The following is a 22,099-nucleotide window of genomic DNA, read 5'->3' on the forward strand; positions in this document are numbered from 1 at the left end:
CCTGTTAGTTCTTAATATTAAGTGTAGATAATCCACATGAGCTATGCTATAATATATCATGTTACTATCACACTATGAAGTTGTACAATTGAACTAACAGAAATCTTAACATCGCTGGCCCTGAATATATTTTGGAAGACAAGCCACACTTTAGTAAGCACAACTACCAGTATGTGAAGTTAATGCAACATGCCAGCCTGCAACTTTCAAAGTAGTTGCAGCCTGTTAATACCTTCTGGTCTCTAAAAAACATATTCCTTTACATAATGTTTACCAGTGCATGATACTATCTTCTACAGCCATGCTGAATTTTTAACAGGTTTTTTTATGTTCTTTAATAATGGCACTGCCTTCAGTTACTTCTGAGAATTAAGGCAGAAGAGTTGAGGCTCTTTAGAACTTTAGAGTTCCTGAAGTCAACAACACATTTTGCACAGTTATACCCAGCTCTCTCTCATATCATGCTTGCTGTTTATTTTTTACAGTCAGGATGAACAGAAAGGTACTCTCAAATTAGTAAAGTAACTGAATACAAACTGAGAAACAAAACCGAAAATTTGAAGAGTAAGGGGGGTGGGGGGGGTCGCAACAAGGATATTTATTGAACTCTGTAAAAGCACCACAAAGGAAACACTAAGAACTCTTTTGCTTGACTTGTTGTGGTTTTTTTTTTTTTAAAGCAGACCAGACAAACTTCAGTTTTAAAGTTTAAAAAAAAAAAATTATCCATGATTAAATAGCTACTATAAATAAAGAGTTGGTGTAGACTGGGCAGTCCAAAATGCTTCTCTTATTTACTACTTTAATATGTTGCAGAATTCATATATTATCACAAATGATACAATAAGCTGCAAGTATCAACTGGCAACAAGCTGACAGATTTCCTTACCAAAGAAATTACAATATAGTAAAAAAAAAAAAAAATTGATATATATTTTAATTTATCTGCTTCATAAACTACACGGACTACAAAGTCATCAGTTAGCACAGTTGTTTATCTTCATTGCTTTAGATCAACATAATAGGAACATATGAGCTCCTGAATAAGTGTTATTAGAAAAACAGTAAGAGTGAATCTTTTGCAGGTACCAGACCCCCTGAGAACACTTCTTAGATTTTCATCAACATTTATTCTAGAATAAAAGTAAAAACATACACACAATTCATTCCATGTGATGCAATTTCTCAAGGAAATACAAAGAAACTATTCATGCAATTGAAATGCTGTTCAATTACAGTACATTGATGCTTTAATATAAGAAGTAAGCAAATGAACTTGACACATTCTTAGAAATGCAAGAAACTGCAAAACTGAAGATGAATACTCTAATTTGGCTGCAACACTGAGTTGCATTTTTCCCCTCTTCCTCTACTTTTCCAATCCTACACAGAAATTAAATTAAGCCATAGCAATTCCTTCCAGTTTCAGTTTTGAAAGTGCTGGTACACATCCGTACCTCCCTCCAAAAAAACCTAACACCAAAAGCCCACAAGAAACAAAAAACCCACTCATAATCACTCTAAGCCAAGAGAATGACTCAACAGAAAGGAAAAAATGATTAGTCAGCACAATTATCTGCACTTAGGTTGCTCCTAACAAGTTTTAATTATTTAACAAACAGAACCACTTCCCTATTCCAGCTTCTATCCAGTCTCATAAAAACTGGGCGTGGAGCCCAAGGGCAGAGTTACACAGACATTTATTTAAACAGCAGTGCCAAGCTCCAGTCCCTCCTTTCACTGCAACCTACAGCAGTAATTCCCACTGTGTGTCAGCCCTTCCACTGAACAACTGTAACTGACCCTAGTTAAAAATAAACCTATCTGCCAAATTATTTTTCCAACAAATCAGTTCCCTGGTTCAATTCATGGCATAGTCAACAAGGATGTAGCAGAGTAGGAGCTGCTCAAATTGGCATTGCTTTTCAAATAACTACATGTGTTGCTATACCCAGAGTCCCAGTGACTTTTATAAACCTTTCCCTATGCAAGCAGGGGATGAAATTGATGGTGGCATTAGCACCATGCTCCACAGCAAGCAGTTACTGCCTCTGCTACGCATTATGCATTCCTTGCCTGCCATTTATCTCTGAGATTTTTCAGTGTTTCTATTCAGTGGCACACTGCTCAAAGCCTTTATTTGTGCTACTTCATGCTGACTGCTATGCTGCTTCAAAGGACTGTATGTCAGGAGAAGTGAAAACCCTCTTATACACAGCTCAAACAAGACAGCTTTCCTGGCATTGCATCAAGGGAGTAAAACCATCTACATAATCTGGAGTCAAGCAAGAAGGGACTTCAAATCAACTGCAAGATAAACAAGTATGGTCAGAAGGATATCTGGAGAAAGAGACGATACTCATTATGTGAGCTAATAATTTTGTGGTGAAGTACACTAAAACTGTGATTATCTGAAGACTCACACTACGGGCAATTTAAGCTCTGGCTATTAACAAATACTGTACCATGAATGGTTTATGACATGCTGAGTGTAACACTTTCTGCCAGAGCATTGTCAAATCCACCCCAGTTCAGAAACAATACAATGTCCTGAATCTCCAGAGACTTCCATGTAGTTAATCCTGAATATGCATCAAAAAACTATCCCAAGCACTGACAAATGCATAGCAAGATAGGCATACAACTTACTGCCCACTTTCATCTAGAAACAAGCATTATGAGAAATTGTACTTAGAAGGCTCTGCAGAGAAGGTCTCTCTTCAATATGTTGTGTTCATAAGGAAGTAAATCCCTAGCTTTAGTTCTTGAAAAATTAGTGGTTAAACCACATGGAGATCTTTGGATCGCCTCTCGAGAGAGAAGTACTTTTGCAGCTGCATGGCAAAAATGCGGCTTTGGACAGAACACAAAAATGTTCTGTTACCCTCTCCAGCTCTCAAAAGGAGAGGGTAACAGAATACTCGTACCAAAAGGTTGACTAAGAAGCTATGGACTGAGAATCCAGCAAACCAGAAGAGAGTAAGTTCTAGAGTACTGAAGCCTGATACACATTCCGGGGACCATCAGTAAAGGAAAGCTCTAGCATGGCTACCTGTTACAGAAGTTAAGAAGTATTTAAGTAACATCAAAATACATACAGTGGTCAGAAAAGCCCACAGAAGTGAATGTCACCTGTAAGTAGTAAGCAGAGAGCATGAGCCGTGTTTATCAGGAACAGCAGTAACAGGGAAGCACAGGGAAAAAGAAGGGAGAACAGGTACTCTGCCATAAGTGTTCCAAGACACATCAATCTCAACTCCAGATGTCCTAGATCCATCCACTTGTGCTTCATAAATTGTGTATGTGTATATATATACACACACACACATATCATCATCATGACCATCTGTATAACATGATGCAGTCACTAAAGTCATTCCTTATACTAATGCTAAACAGCCAAATATATGCATTATAATACACAGACAAAATGTTTAGCTTTAATATCTCATAATATTTAGAAAGATGCAATGAATTTCCAGCCTTACTCAACAAGCCAAGAAACTACACTCACCTCCCCTAGACAAAATGACCTTTTCAGAAAATAATGTACTGCCATATTGAACATTGCCATGCAATCATAACAAAAAAAACTTTAAAAGAAAAATCTTTCAAAATTACTCATTTCTTGATTTAGGTGCGATTTAAACTTTTTCAGAACATACACCACGTATGCATACCACTGAAAACACTTACACAAATACGAAATTCTCAAAAAAAATACTTCTAAAACAACAAACATTCTTTAACTATGGCAGTATGGCAGCTGAGCCATACATACACCATTTCTTCCCTTACTGGATGCACAAAGCATTGTACAAAACCTTCTAGTTATGTTGTTTCTGTAGACCAAAACCATATTTTGCAGATGTTTTGGCACAACATTAATGGTATTTAAGTATTTTGTATGCTGCAAAAAAGGCAAATGGTATCCCAGGCTGCAGTAGGAGGACTATTGCCAGCAGGTGGAGGGAGGTGATCCTTCCCCTCTACTCAGCATTGGTGAGGCCACACCTGGAGCGCTGGGTCCACTTCTGGACTCACCAGTACAAGGGAGACATGGGCATATTAGAGAGAGTCCAACAATGGGCTATAAAGATGATTAAGGGACTGGAGCATCTCTCCTATGAGGAAAGGCTGAGAGCTGGAACTGTTCAGCCTGGAGAAAAGCAAGCTCAAGGGGGATCTTCTCAATGCGTACAAATATCTGAAGGGAAGGTGCAAAGAGGACAGAGCCAGGCCCTTTTCAGTGGTGCCCAGGGACAGGACCAAAGGCAATAGGCACACACTGAAACACAGGAGGTTCCCTCTGAACACTTTTTTTACTGTGAGGGCGACCAAGCACTGGAATAGGTTGCCAAGGAAGGTTGTAGAGTCTCCCTCCTTGGAGATATTCAAAATCCATGTGGGACATGGTCCTGGCCAACCAGCTCCAGATGGCCCTGCTTGAGCAGGGTGGTTGGACCAGATGACCTCCAGGGGTCCCTTCCAACCTCAACCATTCCGTGATTCTATATTAGTATCATTTACAACTAAATTATTGCGTACAGCAGGATTAGGTGCATTTATGCCAATGTGAATAAATCAGGGGCGGTTTGTTCATTTGTTTTAGTTGACTGGTCTACATTTAAAGCTTGCATATCACCCCAGAATAAAGGGACTCCAAAATATTTAGCTACTAAGGAATATCCAGTAAGTTAGTTGACTGTCTGAACAAAAGGCAAGTATGTGTTCCTAAGGAGTTAAATCCCTAGCTATAGTTCTTGAAAAGTTAGTGGCTGAGGTCCCTGCCGACTGGAAGCTAGCCAATGTTATTCCAGTTTACAAAAAGGGGATCAGGGAAGACCCAGGGAACTACAGACCTGTCAGTCTAACCTCAGTTCCTTGAAAAATTATGGAGATGATCATACTGGGTACTAGCAAAAGGCATTTGAAGAACAATGCAATCATCAGGCACAGTCAACATGGGTTCACAAACAGAAAGTCCTGTTTAACTAATTTGATATCTTCCTATGATAAGGTCACCCACCTAGCAGGTGAAAGGAAGGCAGAAGACGTAGGTTTTTTGGATTTTAGTAAGGCTTTTGATACTGTCCCTCACAGCATCCTTCTGGACAAGTTGTCCAACTGTGAGATGAGCAGGTACAGTGCGCTGGGTGAAGAACTGGCTGAAGGGCAGGGCTCAAAGGGTTGTAGTGAATGGGGCTACATCTGGCTGGCAACCTGTCACCAACGGTGTTCCTCAGCATTCAATTCTACGGCCAGCTCTGTTCATTATTTTTATAAGTGATCTGGATGCAGAAGTTGAATGCACCATTAGTAAGTTTGCTGACGATACCAAACTGGGAGGTGCTGTTGACTCTCTTGAAGGATGAAGGGCCTTGCAGAGGAATCTAGATAGATTGGAGTATTGGACAATTGTCAATGGCATGAAATTTAACAAGTCCAAATGCCAGATTCTGCACCTGGGACAGAGTAACACCAAACACAAGTATAAATTGCGAGAGAAGTGGCTGGAGAGCAGCCCTGCAGAAAAGGATCAGGGGGTGCTGGTCGACAGCAGGCTCAGTGTGAGTCAGCAGTGTGCCCTGGCAGCCAAGAGGACAAACCACATCCTGGGGTGCATCAAACACACTATAACCAGCCGGTCAAAAGAGGTGATGATCCCACTGTATTCAGCATTGGTGAGGCCTCACCTTGAGCCCTGCGTGCAGTTCTGGGCACCACAATTTAAGAAGGACGCAAAGGCCCTTGAATGCATCCCAAGGAGGGCAACAAGTCTGGTGAAAGGGCTGGAAGGAATGTCCTATGTGGAACAGCTAAGGAGTTTGGGCTTGTCTAGTTTAGAGAAAAGGACGCTGAGGGGTGACTTCATTGCTCTCTACAGCTTCCTGAGGAGGGGGAGTGGAGAGGGAGGTGCTGATCTCTTCTCCCTGGTATCCAGGGATAGGACATGTGGGAATGGTTCAAAGCTGTGCCAGGGGAGGTTCAGACTTGACATTAGGAAGCATTTCTTTACAAAGAGGGTGGTCAAAGACTGGAACAGGCTTCCTAGAGAGGTGATCGATGCCCCAAGCCTGTCAGTGTTTAAGCCCTTTAACAACATGCTTTAACTTTTGGTCAGCCCTGAACCGGTCAGGCAGTTAGACTAGGTGATTGTTGTAGGTCCCTTCCAACTGAAATGTTCTATTCTGTTCTATTCCATTTTTTCCCCTGCGATGAGCACAGCTGTTAATCCCATTTGGATTTTTATAATGCATTCCATCATTCTAAACTTGTATTAAAAGGACATATTCCTCAAGACAGATTACCTAAATGCATCAATGGCTTATGGCTTCATATATACAAGATATGAAAAAAACTGTTTTGTTGGGAAATATATAATACAACCCTTTTTTTAAAAAAAAAAAAAAACCAAAAACAAAAAAACAAAAAAACCACAACAAAACACAATGTATAGTTCTTTACATCATACAGAGACTAGTTAGCATGTAAACTAATGTAAGCCTGATGCAATTTGGGGGAATAGATGAAGCAGATACACTTTTTGAGCCTACCAATTGTTGGAAGCAACAAGGGACCAAAGTATACAAAAACAGATCCAAAGCTCCTCCAATTATTCATTTATTCACAAAATCTTACAAAACCACAAATAAACTCTTAAAATCCACATCAAAATACTTCCTAATTATGTCTCCTACTTTCTTTACCCTAAATCACAGGCTCTACTCATAAGGATGGTTAAAAGTCACTACATAGGTAGTGTAGTGCCTGTGTCCCTGTAAGTGACTTTCAATTTACAAAGGAAACAGTTTAGTACAGAATCAGCCCATAGTACACAACTTGCCATCTACTTAATATCCACTTCTCTCTAGTTTTAACAGTAGTTTGATGTTGACATACAAGTAATGCCATTGATAACTACCACACAGTACAATTAAAAGAAACAAAACTATTTAATATTTTAATACTAGGAATATGTTACAGTCAATGTTGCGATCCTGGTGTGGATGTATGGTTCTTATACTGTACTATTCCTGATCAAGCCATATGGGTATTATGTTTTCTGTTAAAACAGTTGATTTATTTTATTCTGAGCTTTTAAACATACAGCACCATTCTTCCATCAGCATACCATCAGCTCTATACCTTGCACCTTAGTATAATTTCACAGTCATTATGTTTCTATTTCATTTCTTATTTCCAGTTGTGTCAAGATACTCATTTAAAATCCTGTGGAATATTTATTTGCTTTGGATCTTTGGCTAGTTCTAATTTTGTATGCTATGTCCCTTTAATGGGTTGGTGCTACTCTCTAAATATGAGTCAGCCATGAAGCAGCTTCATATCCTTCATCATCAAAACCATATGCAAGTTATATATTAAAATGAATGTGAATGATAAAAGGTGAACAACTCTACAGCCTACATAAAAACATTAACCATGAAGCCAATCTTTAAAAATGGAAATTCGGGGCAAAGCAGATCACAGCAAATTCAGGTGTTCCACATCTATTAGGAGACCAGCTAATCCACATATTTACATCTAACTGGCTATGGATGCCACACACAAGAGAGATTTAAGGGTGCTTTTATACAGTTTATCACACACTACCTAATCCATGCAGCTGTTGGGACAACTCATCTACAGGTTCTCTGCTCACAGTCAATCATTCTCCTTCCTGAGGGCCCCTCTGAAGGGGTCTGGGTCAGCTGAATTGCTTTAACTGCCTAAGTCCATTCCCAGCTGCTCTTTTTACACTAAGTAATACATGCATATTAAGCCTGATGCTTCCAGGAAGTATCAGATCACTGCATCTAAACAGTCTGATTAGGTCAAGTACACTGGGTAAGTCCACTCTCATGGCAAATAAAGGCACCATGCTATAATCATTCTTCCACCAGAAGCTATGAAGCTCAATCACCAATCTTATCATAATCACATACCTCTCCTAGTCTTCAGTTATGTGAAGACAAGGCTGGACTAACAAAGAGGCTGAGATGCAGGAGAAATGAGCAAATGAGCAGAGGAGAAGAGATGACAGTTACTACGATACCCTTCCCGCTTGTAATATTTGAAGTATAACTTATGAATTAAGGCAGAAAGCTTCAGACAGAAACAGAGTTGTTACAGTTGCAGCTCTGGCCTGAAGCCAATGTTAGAGTTTTGTTCCCACTGTTTGCTACAAACTTCAAAGAGACTATGCTCTCCTGAAGCCACTTTCCTTGAGCTTCACTTTCAGAGCAATTACCTTTCAGACATCTTTTTAAGCAGATCTGAATGCTCTGTGCTCTTCAAACAAAATCACAGCCTATGTCTTGAGTGAAGTACCAAATCATGACATCTAAATTACTTATGACGACAAGGTTTGGTCTAAGACTTTCAGTAACTGTCTCAAACTAATGGAGATAATCCCTTCTTCCTCCTATATTATAATTAAGGGGACACCTCAATATTACGGTAATGGACAGAATAAGAACTCACTAACATAGGAAAATTACCAGGTTTACTCAAGTATAGCAACTTAGGCATAGGATCTAATGAAGGAAGTGAGGCAGCAAATGTCATTCTTCTTACTGAGCCCAAGTTATGCCGCACGTAAAATCATACGGAAGATATGCTGCAATAAACATAACAATGACCATTCACTGCACAGGTGATGATCAGTGTTGGTATTTTTTCAGGTTTGTGCTTTTGACTACATAATTCCAATAACATAACTTTTGTAATGTTTCTTGAATCTAGTATGCAACAGAGCCCATCTTCTCTTCTCCTTAAATTAGCATTTTTACACTGTATATTTCAAGATAGTGCTAACAAATCAGAGTCTTCTACCTGTAGTTTGAAAGTTAATATAGCATGGCAGCAACATAAAATTATCTAAAACATATCTAGTGGTTCATATGAAAAACTAATTCAGGAAATCTCAGGCATCTCCCATGGTCACATGCTCAACATTAGCTACCACTAATAAGTACACATAGGGAGATCAAGAACTGATTAGAACATGGAAGTCAGACTCATTAGCCCTTATTCTTCACTACCAAGTTCCAGCTTGCTATAAGACATCTGTGAAGTACTAAACTGGCTAATCAGATGTTGAGCACAGCCTTGGAAGTAATGCAGAACAGTGCAGAGCCTCTTCAGCGATGTACTAAATAAAGATAACATGGGAAAACAGATTTTAACTATGATTCAGTAGCACAACATGCATTTGTCATGTCTACACACAGTTGTAATCAGCACCAATTTAGTTAGTTTGGTTCTTCAAAGTCCTTTTCTAACAAAGCACTATGAATAAGGTCAAGAATCTCAATGGAAGTCCCTACCACAGGTCATTTAAAAAAAACACAACCATGTGCCTTTCAAACAGGAAGCACTTACTTGAGTTGCCACTGTTTAAAAACAACTTTACCATTATAAAAAACATACTTGCAAATAGATCATAGATTTGGCTCACAAACTACGCACCTGTTCATACCATCCACATTGGCCTTGACAGCATCACCAAGGGAGACCTTGAATAATCTGTATTAAGTGAACAAGGTCAGTGTGGTGGTCTTGATCCTGCCAGACAAGGGGAAAGCTTCAAGCAAAAGCAGATGCATCTGCAGATCACCACCTTCCAGCAGGCCTGCTAACAGCAGCAAAGCATTTGTGTTTTTATGAACACAGGATCCTCAGAGGGATGAGGACTACTGGGGAGAAACAGGATCTACCTGACAAAGGAGGTCAAGAGTGTCTTTGCTTGATAACCTAGTGAGAAGAGCTTTAAACTAGGTTCACCAGGGAACAGAAACCAAAGCCTTCAGGTAAGTGGAGGAACAGAGAATGGGGAAGCACACAGACAGGGTTCCAGGGGAGGTTTTCTCACTCCCTTTGAGAAAAAGTAGGGCAGGCAGGTACATCTGAAACCCTGTGCACAAAAGTACACAGCCTGTGATGCAAACAGGAAGAACTGCCAGCCTGTGCACAGCTGCAGAGCTATTATGTCACCGGAATTAGAGACACAACGGATAGCTCATACAACTAGCATGCTGTGAGAGATGGATGCAGGCTCCTCACGAGCAACAACCAGGAAAGATGAGCAGGGTTGATCTCTACACAAACATGCAGCTCTGCTATGGAACACTTAAACTTGGTGAGAGTTTATAGGTCAAAATCAGAAGGGAAGCCCAAAAGATGGATGCCATCATGGCATCTGCTACAAACCACCCAATCAAAAAGGTGAAGTAGTGCTTCAGAGGCCTCCTCAGCACTGGAAGAAGCCTCTGATCACAGGCCACTGATGAGGGGAGGGGGAAGGTGGGAGGGGGTGGTCAACCACCTCAGTACCTGTTGGGAGGGCAACATGGCAGGGTACAAAAAACCTAGGAGTGAGCAGTACTAATTTTTACTGCAGGTGCTGTACAGGCCCACTACAGGAAGTATTCCACTAGAACAGCTATGAGTAGAGTAAAAACTCGCCAGGGATGGCACAGGCAGCCTTGGCAGCAACTATGAGATGCTGGAGGTTAAATTATGGAGGCAAGTGACAAAAGCAAGTAGCAGAACCAGTTTTCCAGATAGCAAACCTCAGCTTGTTAAAGGAGCTAGTAGGTGGGATCCCAGGGCATGCTGCCCTAACGGGCAATGGAACCTTGAAGAGCTGGTTAAGCATCAACGGCAACTTCCTCAAAGTATGAAAACAGTCCTTCCTGATATGCAAGATAACAAGCAAGCACGGCAGGAGGCCATCTTGAATGAATTAGGAACTCCTGACTGAGCTAAAGTGCCAAAACTGAGGCATGTAAGAGACAGAAGCAGGAACAGATTACTAAAGGCAAATAAAGCAGCATTGCCTCAATACTAAGGAGCACAATTAGGAAGGCCAAGGCTATGGTGGGTTTGAAACTGGACAGCAATACAGAGATTAGCAGGAAGAGCTTGTAATGGTCTATATGCAGGAAAAAAAAAGAAAAAACCCACACAATAAAAATGTTGGCCTGCTGCTAAATGGGGTGGTCAATCTATTGCCAAATGATGTAGAAATCTCCTAAGTATCTTCTTTGCATCAGTCTTTAGTAGGGTTTCTCTGGCTCTCAGTCATCTCTGCCTAGTAGCAAAAGTGGAATGAGTTAGGAATTACTCTAGTAAATTGGACAAATATAAGTCCGTGGGAGCAGATGCAATGCATCCAAAGGTGCCAAGGAGCTGGCTCGTGCCACCTCAAGGCTACTTATCAGCTTTAAAAAGTTACAGCAATCAGGGGATGTCCCTTATGACACCATCTTCAAAAAGGGCAAGAAGAATGATTCAAGGAATTACAGGCTGGCCAGCTTATCCTCAGTCCCTAGGATATTATGGAGCAAATACTCACAGAAGCTAATTTCTAGACACACAAAGGGTAAAAAGGTGACTGGAAACAGCCAGCACAAGTTTACCAGAAGGAAATCATGCCAAATTAACCTGGCTGCTTTCCTATGAGGATGAAGAAAGAGCTGAGGATGTCATTTACTTTGACTTTATAAAGGCTGTTGACAGTCTCCAATAGTACCTTTTTAGCCAATCTGGGAAATCATGGGGAAGATGTGGAACAACAACTGGCTGGACTGCTGGGCTCAATGGTGGTTCAGAATCTAACCAACAGCCAGCTATAAGTGATATTCCTCAGAGGTTGATACTAGGGTGAATACTCCAACATCTTCATCAACAACCTGGACAGTGAGCTAGAACACACCCCCATCATGTTTGTGGATTACATGAAACAGGGGAGGAAAGCTGGCAATACACTAAAAGGCAGGGCCACCACTCAGAGGGACCTCAGCAAGCTGGAGGAATTAGGTTGACAACAAACTTGAAGTTCAACAAAGGCAAAGTCCCACACCTAGGACAGAAGAACCCCATGTCATGAACAGGATCAATGGGGCAGGTAGCATTGCTGCAGGAAAGGTTCTGGGGTGGCTCCACTAGACAAGCTGAACATGAGTCAGCAATATACCCTCACGACAGGGAAGGCTCACCATATATTGGTCTTCATTAGGAAAGCACAGTCAGAAAGTCAGGTCAAGTAAATATTCCCCTTTATTTAGCATTTGTAAAGCCAAGTTAGAACACTGTGCCCAGTTTCAGGCTACTATAAAAGAAATGCTGACAAACTGGAGAGTCCAGCAGTGGGGACTAGAGCACATGATGTAACAAGTTGACAGAGCAAGGTTTGTCTTGTCTGAAGAAGATTGGATATTTCAATGCAATTTTCAACAATCTAAATGGGGGATTAAAAAAAAATCCTCATAGAGGCAGACACTTCTCAGAGTGGCAGAGAAAAAGGAGAATGGTCAGTCACAAGTTGTCACAAAGGAAGTTCAGTTAGATACAAGAAGAAAGAAGTTCTCAGGGCTACAGAGAGAGACTGTTGAATCTGCCCCTTTTCAGATTTTCAAAACTCAGCTGAACAAGGTCTTGATCAGCCTAATTGAACTTCAAAGTGCACCCTCCTTGGAACCGGACATTCAACTAGATGACTTCCAGAGGTCCCTTCCAAATTAAAGTGATCACTTATTTCAATTCAGTGGCACACTGTTCACCTCCTTCCTCACCACCTCTAAAATAAACATCCAATTTCAGCAGCGTAACTTTTCTTTTACCTGCAGTTTTCCTACCTTTCCTCTGCTTCCTCACCACAATAATACACAGCAATAAATCCATCCCAACTTTAAACACAGATTCTTTTATTGTAAAATAATTTTTTTTTTTTAGGAGAACAGAACTTACAGAATAAGTTCTGACCTTAAAGAAACTTGGTTTAATTCCTTAGATTGAGACAAATTTTATTGCCCTGATTAGAATTTTATATGCAGAGAAATTGACTCAAACGGGAAAGACATTAACAATTCAGCTGATATTTCTGGCTCTCCAAGGCAAACAATGATGGGGTTCTTTGAGGGAAGAGAGCATCGTGGAGAGGCAATAAGGTTAAACTTCCACCCTTTACTATAAAAGGAATAAGACTTTGTGAGTGTTTTGCAATGCAAGGTGTATGTGGGGTAGCAATAGAGGACTGCCCTGATTAAACATTCATTTAAACAGCTACCTCTGATTGGAACACATTAATATACATTTCTTTATATTCTGTGTTTACCTGGTCATTTTATTGTTCAGCAACTTAAAACTGGCATTACTGAAAATTATATACAAGAGGGGAAAAAAAGCTGTTGCTTACATTATGTAATTCTAACAATCTTTTCTTTGAAAATTCTTTAGCGGCTCCAATTGAAAAATAAGTAATCAACTTTGAACCATGAATGCAACTTCTGCCATTCTCCTAAAATCTCCCCAAATCTGCCTTCTGAAACTTGGGGGAGGGTGGGGAGGGAAATCTGTTGAATATGCAACTGGACAGCCTGTACAGATCAGAAAAAACATGAAAATTCTATCCCCCCTCAACATATTATAGCCTCTCTCAGCTTTTAGTAGTGACCTAACTACAGAAAGAGATCAGTAGCAAATATGAACATTGTGAAACCCAGCAAATACAGCCATTAGAACTGAAGTAGTACTTTGTAACCTTTCTTCCAAGAAGCACATTTTAAAAGCAGAAAGTCAGTGAATTATATGATGCTAAGCATTTTAACATTACATGGCTACCAACAGTTTTAAGACTGCCCACAAAATGATCTCCAACATTTTATGCACCTACCTTGGGTAATCTAGGTGGGAAACTACAGAAAACATCCAGGAAGCTAATTCTCCTTAGAACTGACCTGTAGATGTTCATAGCAATATCTGACTAGTTAATAACAGTATTTAATGGAAATATGAAGGTCAGATAAAGTTTGGGGAAAGATAATTCTGTCTTCAGAGTAACTCTCTTAGTATTTTGCAAATAAACACCAGACCTCAGATTATATACTATTTTAATATCATATACAGTGATTCCTCACTGAGTGAGCGTGATCCACTAACACTGAGTCCTGTAGAAAAAGGGGGAAGAGAGGACAATTAGTGTTTCATACTGCACATGTACCAGAGGATGCTGCATGGCCAATCTTAGTTCTGAAACTTCCCAACTTCTGAATGCTTTTTTTGGCAGCCTTATTTGCATGTAATATACCCATAGTTATTTTGGAAACAGATGAATAACAGTATAGCTCTAACTTGCTCTTCTTTCATGACAATTAACCAACATATAACATGCATCTTATTTCTGGCACACAAACAAAAAATACTTTTGTTCCTGAGATGAAAACTAATTTTCTCCTATGAGCTAATTTCCAAGCTGATGGATACAGTTTTACTGCAAGGTTGCAAGAAAGGTCTATCATTTTGAGATTCAGACACCACAGTCCGTTTTTGAAGGAACCTACAATGCTGTTCTAAAGAACTGAGGAAAAATAATTCCTAAAAATTGAGATAATGCCACCCAATGTTTATGTAACAGTAAATTGTTCATTGCCATAATAAGGATTTTAACTCTGTACCACATTGCAGAAGTTAGTATAGACTACCTTAGATTGTAAGGCTAGACATGGAATAAGGCAACCAGGACATTTGGGATCAACTTCTTTCCTCCTCTTCCTCAGTCTGGCTGTATAGAAAAGTACGTGAAGAGTCTTGGCCTAAAGACCAGTCTCTGAACTGTGACACAGCTGACTAGCCCATTGATTCAATTCATCTCCCAGAAGGCTTACCAACAGAACATGGCCAGGATGGACTTGTCCATTACCATAACTTCTGGCCACTGAGATCAGTTAAACAAGTTAGCCAGCACAGAAGGAATTTCAGTCTCTGTGTATGGACTGGCTGGCTAATTAATCCATGTGGGCTCAACTGAGGAAGTTATACTGTGATTGATGCTACTTAAACAGAAAACATAAGAGTTCCTAGGCCTTAGATAGCCAATTTACAGCTGCAAATCGCATGTACTTTAGTGCAGTAAAGGCCTGCAAATTAAAACTATTTTAACTGTGAAATTACTGAGAAATATGACTGCTTAAAACTGCAAAATAACATTCTTATGGGCACAGTGCCTCTAGCCCAAAGAGATAATAAAGGTCTGCCCATGGTAGCATATAGAGAAAGCAAACCCAGGAGGACATTCAAACACAGCACCTAGAGATACAGATACACTATTCATTTGAATTACTGGAGCTTAAACACATGAAAAAAGTAATTAGCTAAAAAAATATGGCAGAAGATAATCAATAAGAACACATGAGGCAATGTATATGTAACCAATAAATAAACTGGTATGTAAAGGAAGTCACAGTTTAGATAAAAGATGCAGGACCTCTGGACCCAACAGCACACCACCTGTATGGTAGTACATTGCTACACTTGCCACTTACAATACTGTCCCAAATAAGAAGGTTTTGTCTCAAACCCACTGCATAGCCACTATGTGGTATGCTACAGCCGACTGAATTTGGTCCCCGAAAGAGACAGGATTAGAATGACTCAGTTAATCATGATCAGTGGATGAGCAAGTGCACCCTAAATTAGCAGTAGAGAAGCAGGGTTGCTGGTGTGTCAATACTCCCCCAATATGTTAATAGCAGCCAGCAGGACTTAAAGTATTGCTTCACATCATAATTATCTCATTCTATTGCAAGCTGCCACTGAAAAAGTCAGTCTCACTCCTTCTTTTCCTTCCCTTTCCCCACTGCTCATTCCTAATGTCTCTCTTGCATCAGATCAAGCCACTGTGCTGCCATAATAAGTCCCAAGTTAGCTCACAAGGGGGTGGGGAGGATAGACCAGAGAGGAAAACGTTGCCCCATCAGATCATCAAGCTTATCCAAGATCACCCTGCAGCCACACAATCACTGCATCTGAGGCATGGAAAACACGTCAGCCAGGTTGGAGGATAACAGTGGAACTGCCCTTTTTGGCAGCAACCCACAGTTTGACTGTATAAGACACACGTACCTCCCAAATGAGTTTCTGAGAAAAGCAGACAAAACTAAATATACAGCCTTGTTGCCTTGGACTGATGAACTCCACACCTCAGATGAGCTAACAGGCATCTCCAGTGCTGCTGATCTGCCTGGCACACTAGAAAACTCTGGGGCAGAATTCCAGAGGTCGATTTAACTTCAAAGTAATGGCTTGGGCCTCTTGGACAAGAACCTGCTCCTGTCAAGCTGAAAACCTCTCTATATGAGCAGGCTCTCAACAGTCACTAGAAATTTCCTTAACTTTGAATTCTGCTTCCCTCATTTTTGGTCCATTAGAGCAAAGCCAAGCATTGTTCACTTTCCAGACAAAAACCGAAAGTTTTGAAGAAGCAGGGGAAACACAGATACAGAAAAAGATGACTGGTAAATTCTTAGTTCTAAAGATAAGCAACAAGGGGAAACGCATAGCAGTGTTTCCTCCCCAAATATGAGAGGACATCTACCTTTTCCTATGACTTATTTTGACATGATGATCCTAATGACCATTACATTAAAGTTAGGGTTCTTACTTCAACTCCCTCTTCCTCAGTTTCTTTTCCTTACATATGGAGAAGCAGGAAAAAGTTTTCCTTGGCCCAGCCACAGTATTCATTTGACAACTTAGGAAAATTACAGAACACATAGCCCTGTGTGTCTGGGCCTATTCAATAAACATTCTGACAAAATAAGAAATCAATTCCCTCCTCACTTCCAAGTGAAGACATTTCTTTTTTTCTTGGGAAAAGTACAGTGAAACCACAAAAAATTAAGGTCACCAACAGAATGCTGAAGTACTTTAAGCAGCCTCATTCCAGTGACACAGTCACAAGCTTTCCATCACATGGCAGTCTGGGCAATCAGGTCACTGTTCCACAAAGAGCAAGAGAATCCAAACAAGTCCAAAGCCTCTGCCTAAATCTTCCAAAACTTGCAACATGTAGGCATGCCAAGTGAGAAATGGAGGAGTTTGCTTTGCTTTTTTTGTTACATGCACCAGAACACCCCCTATCCTAAGCCAGAACAAAAGTTCTATCTAGCGTGGTAGGCTGTCTTCATCAGTGGCCTACAGTAGGTACCTTGGGAAGAATGTAAGCAAATGTCAAGTAACCAGTGATAGTTGTCTGTTTCGCCTTCCCAGAGATCCGAAGCACACAGATTTCCTGCTCCAGCCATTAAATATGTGTTCAGCCACAGTCATTTTTTCCTGGCCTTATTCAATTGTCTTTTTAAAACACACTCTTAGCATCTAGAAGATCTTCTGTAACTATACAGCGGACCTCATCATCACGCATCGAGAAAAAAAGCTTTGGATCTACTAACACAAGTGATCCCTTGTTTTGTAATAAAACAGCACAAAACCATACCTTACTCACTTTCTTTGTGCTACTCGTGGTTTTTGAAACCTTCCACCATGTCTCTCCCTCCAGGTACCTCTTCTCACCACAGAAGTATCCTAATCCATTTAGTATCTCCTTCTAGAGAAGTATTCGTTACTTCTGATCATCCTTGTCACCTTTCTCTAACTTCCATAGTTCTGTTACATCCTTACTATTGTAATCTTTAGCAACCCCTTTACTTGTTCAATTATTTCTAAACATTAAGCCAAAGTGCTCATGAACCTGTATATAAAGACTTTGCCTCCCCCACCAAGCCAAATGTATCTCTTCACATTTACTTACGCTTATTTTCTCAGTCAGACACCCAGTACCACAAAGCCTTGCAAGTCTTTCCCTGTTTTGACTACTAGGAATGCAGTCTCTCTCATCAGTATTTCCACCCTCTTTCCTGAAGAGGATAGCACAGACCCATGTAGGATTCCCAAAATGACCATTTACTCACACCCTCTTTTTTTATCTTTAAACCAATTGCCCATCTATAACAGAACTCCACTACATTTACTCCTTGAAGAGCCTCTGGTGTGGAAGTCTGTCCATAAACCTTTCAGTATCAAGCACATCCAGACCAATGTTACACCAACCAGCATTATCTGTGTGCCCAGCAACTCTTTTATAGGACTCTACTAGCCACGCGCTGCACGACTTGCCTTTACAAAAGGTATGTTAACTTTACTCTCATTACATGTGTCCATGTATTTATTGATTATTCTATTTCTTACAAGAGAATTTATGCTATTTAATCATATCAGTTTTAACCACAAACAGCATAGAAGAGTCTGATCGTTGGTATGCATTTGCTCCGAGACTCTAACATCTTTCCCTCAAATCTCTAATACCTCTACTATGTCAATATACTAAAACAGATATGAGAAACTAGATTGCCTGATTTAATATAAATACACATATGCATGCTTTTTTTTTAAATAAAAAATTTCTAGCATTTTCTATCAATGAACACACAAGTTTGCTCCTTATTTTTCTAAATCTTGTTTTAAATGGGACTTTTTTTTTTTTTTTTTTTTTAAATTCTGGACTAGCTTGCACCATTTCATATTGGAGCTACTGACTCTTCTCCTAACCCCTGGATAACGTACAACTGTAAGGAGACCAGTTCTAAAGGTTGCAGGAACTCCAGCAATCTCCCATTGGTTTTGGCTTTTCCCCAGTCATCAGTTCAACTTCACAGCATCCCTGATGCAAGCCACCTTTCCCAAAGAGGCTCCCTCTAGTCTGGACATCACCCCAACTTCCTAATAAGTCTAGTTCCATTTTCCCTTACATCTTATTTTCTAAGCCTAAAGATTGTTTTTGTCTCTTCCTCTTTCCCTCTTTGCTCCCAGGTATGGTGCAAGGAACACTTCAGGGAGTGTTTACAAAATGCAGAGAGCTAACAAATAGAGGGTTATCTCACAGTACTTGTTGGTAACATGAATACCTTCTGTTACAACCCACTACTGAAAACAATGGACTCAAAGGAACTAAAGATTATTTGACATCTACAACAAAACATTTTTCAGAGAAACTGTTTCTTAAGTAGAACTAACAAAGCCTGCTTCCTACATGTTTGCATCCTCCTCTACATTACTGCTGTTATAAGCCCGTTAAGACTTTTCCATACGACCCTCCATTTTGGTTCCCTCTCACGTTCCTTAACTGGCATCCCTTCCCCTTCTCATTCCTTGAGTAATGCCAATTACTTCTCATGCTCCCTAATTACTGAGTGGGAGCAAGACAATTCTATGCCTGTTTTCAAACCATGTGTGTACTAAATGGCCTGCTGACAGACTGTGAGGTAGAAGGGGTAGGGAGAAGCTGCCACACACAGTTTTGCCTTGTACAAAGCAGTAATTTTCAAGAGACTTACAGGATCTTGATATTTCAAAATGCATTTGCTTCTGCTGATGATCACTCCACAGAGGAACAGACAAACAGATAGTCAGAGCAACTGCACAAGCTTGTTTCCTGAGGAAACAAGGCACAGATACACCCCTTGGCATCAGCCAAGATCTTGTCTTGTAACTCTGACTTTTATTCTGGCTTCTAGTCTTAATTCACAGTTTAATTTTAATAACTGTTATACATTTTTTAAAAAAACTCACCGTTTTATTACGAAGTCTAATTATGTCCGAAACAGAGCCAGCTCCACAATATTCCATAACAATCCATAGATCTGTGTTCTTAAAATAGCTGCCATAGTACTTGACAACATAGGGACTAGATGGAAAAAAAGTTAGATAAACAGATGAATTCTTAGTAGGGAAAAAAAATCATCATCACAAGTGTTGTTAAAAATTAGTTTGACACACACTAACACAGCTAAAGAGCAAGTGTAATCAAATACATTTTAAAACTGTAATTAGCTTAACCAATGCCTCGTTAGAATGAAGTCTGACTGCCTAATAAAATTATAAAGGCACTACTATATATATCACAAGCTTCCAGTGATCTTCAAATACAGACATAGTTTTCCCAAACATTAGTCTTCTGATATAAAGCTTTGTTTTTCCCTCCTCTAAGGCCTCTCTTAGTTTTTAACTCTCCTCAAAGTTATTAGATGTTTCCCTTCTTGAAAAGATTGCTTTGTTTTCTTCTCTCCTGAGCAAAAAACCATGGATACTCACCCATGTTTTCCTGGTTTTGCAAGCATGAACTTACTTCAAGTACAGATCTAGACTTCCATATGAAACAGAATCTAGTGTTGGTTTGAACAAGACTTCTGGATTTGCAAATGCATTTTCATATTGAAGTGTCTCATGAAGAGATAGTACTGTCATAAACAGAACATACTGCTTTGCTACTCATCAGTTTGTCACTTGACATAATGCTTTCTCAGACACACTTGCAAAAGAAAGGCAGAAACAGATGTAGTAAACATAACAAGGATCTTCCTTCAGAAAAGTGATTAGATGGTGTATTTATGGAAATAAAAGGTTGAAGGGTTTTTTTGCAGGAACTTAAGCAAATGAGGTTACAGTTAGATTGCCATCCATCTCCCACAGAGTCAGAAAGTAAGATACTGAGAACTCAGTGGCTTCTGGTCAGAACACCTGCATTGTGGGGTGGAATCAAATACTACTGTGTTTTGGAGCAAGGAACTGTATTTTAGGAACAGCATGTTTGGCAACAACATTTTTGGTTAGAAAACCGATGTAAGAAAGAGAGGACCTATGATTGCCTCCTGCAACATGATGCTATCTTTTATAAAGATAGGTCAAAACTATCAGCAAACTACTTCATTACAGAGCAACTGTTAGTACTACAGGAATTTGCCTTTACAGAAGGCAAGGTGGGTCAGTTCCGTCCGAACTAGTCAAAATGTCTACCAAACAAGTACGACATACTGATCTTGCCCCTTATAAATTCCTGAAGTGAGGAAGGTTACTATTACTTCTGAAGAAAACCCACTGATTTTCATGATCATCTCTTGCCAGATTTACACTATGCTAGTATTCCCAGAAAAAATTGTGTGTATATTACAAATCAGGAAAAGATAATATTTTCAAAACATCACGTGCTGTGCAATCTCAAAACACTGTTCACATTTGCTTAAAGCTTTGTCCCAGTTAACTACATGTAGTTATTGGCCAGCCAATAACTGGTCTGGAAAGTGATGTGGAAAAGGCCAGCCTTTTCCACATCAACTGCTTGTCTTAGAATCTACATTTTTCCCCTTAAAAGAGCTTCAGCACATACAGTATAGCTAGTTCTAGAAACAGGCATGGAGAAGAAAGAAAGGGTAAAGTGTTAAGATTCAGTCATCTTTTACTTGAGATGCTGCAACAGCTCCATGCTTTTCTGTAATATCTGTGGAATCATCACATGTGAAAATAAAGTACTAAAAAGTACATCATTGCTCTCATCATGTACTGCACAGTACTGTATTTGCACAAAGGCACATGACACATATACAAGCACATGGTGCAGAGCTGCAGCCCAACCCTTCTTTTCGACCAGGGAATGGCTGCATCTTGTCCCGTGAAGGAAGAGTTTGTGTTCTAAAATTCTGAACTCTTACTCTTAAAAAAAAGTTATACAATAGTACATGTCCAGTAGATACTAAATGCACCATGTTGTTCTAAGAAAAGCAGGAAACAAAGAACAAGGGCAGAGAAAGGTGACCAGGACAGGGGACACAGCAATAAGACAGTGAGTAGGACCACCCAGGACAAGAATGAAAATGTCACAAGAAGCATAGTACAGAAAGGAAGGTGAAAAATTTAGAAGATTCTCAAGTATCACCACTTCTTTTCTTTCCCAGTATATTTCACAGACATTTGTTTTAAGCATCTATTTCAATCCTCATCTAGTACTAGCAGACACACTACAACCTACACCACTGCTTCCAGTCAGCTCACACGGCTCAAGCCTGTGCAGCGACTAAGGGCTGCTATCCTATCACTGACCCCACAGAAGAACTCTTTCTGAAGATTCATGAGGTGCTGTTTTCCAACTTATTCAATGTCTTCCTTTATGTAAGGCAAAAGAAGCAGGGGAGATAAAAAGAAGTGAGCACAGCAACATGAAGAATTGAAGTAAAGATACTTTAACTCCTCTTCCAGTGCACAGGAACATTTGAGGACCTACTCTGGGGATCAATCTAGTTCCACAGTTAAGCAGACAAACTGCTTCCTTTTTAATCTGTACCTGTTACAAAACTCCAGTTCACCAGACAGACAAAAATAGTCTCACAGGGACACAAAGGATTAAGAGGAGCCCCAAACAAACCTCAAGGGTCCCAAATCCTTTTAGTATCACCTGAAATAACCTTATCACACATCTTCATGGAAT

At 40.0% G+C, this 22,099-nt stretch overlaps 1 protein-coding gene across 4 annotated transcripts in view; it reads right to left on the bottom strand.

Annotated features, from left to right (window-relative positions):
- STK3 (serine/threonine kinase 3) overlaps positions 1-22,099 on the bottom strand; it is a 144,835-nt gene that overhangs the window by 113,095 nt on the left and 9,641 nt on the right. For all 4 annotated transcript variants that reach the window (XM_075495022.1, XM_075495021.1, XM_075495020.1 and 1 more), the window contains exon 4: positions 19,411-19,525. In XM_075495022.1, the coding sequence (XP_075351137.1) occupies positions 19,411-19,525 (115 nt within the window). The remainder of the gene's footprint in view (positions 1-19,410; positions 19,526-22,099) is intronic.

This window comes from Mycteria americana, chromosome 2, assembly GCF_035582795.1.
Source record: "Mycteria americana isolate JAX WOST 10 ecotype Jacksonville Zoo and Gardens chromosome 2, USCA_MyAme_1.0, whole genome shotgun sequence".
Taxonomy (NCBI): Eukaryota; Metazoa; Chordata; class Aves; order Ciconiiformes; family Ciconiidae; genus Mycteria; species Mycteria americana.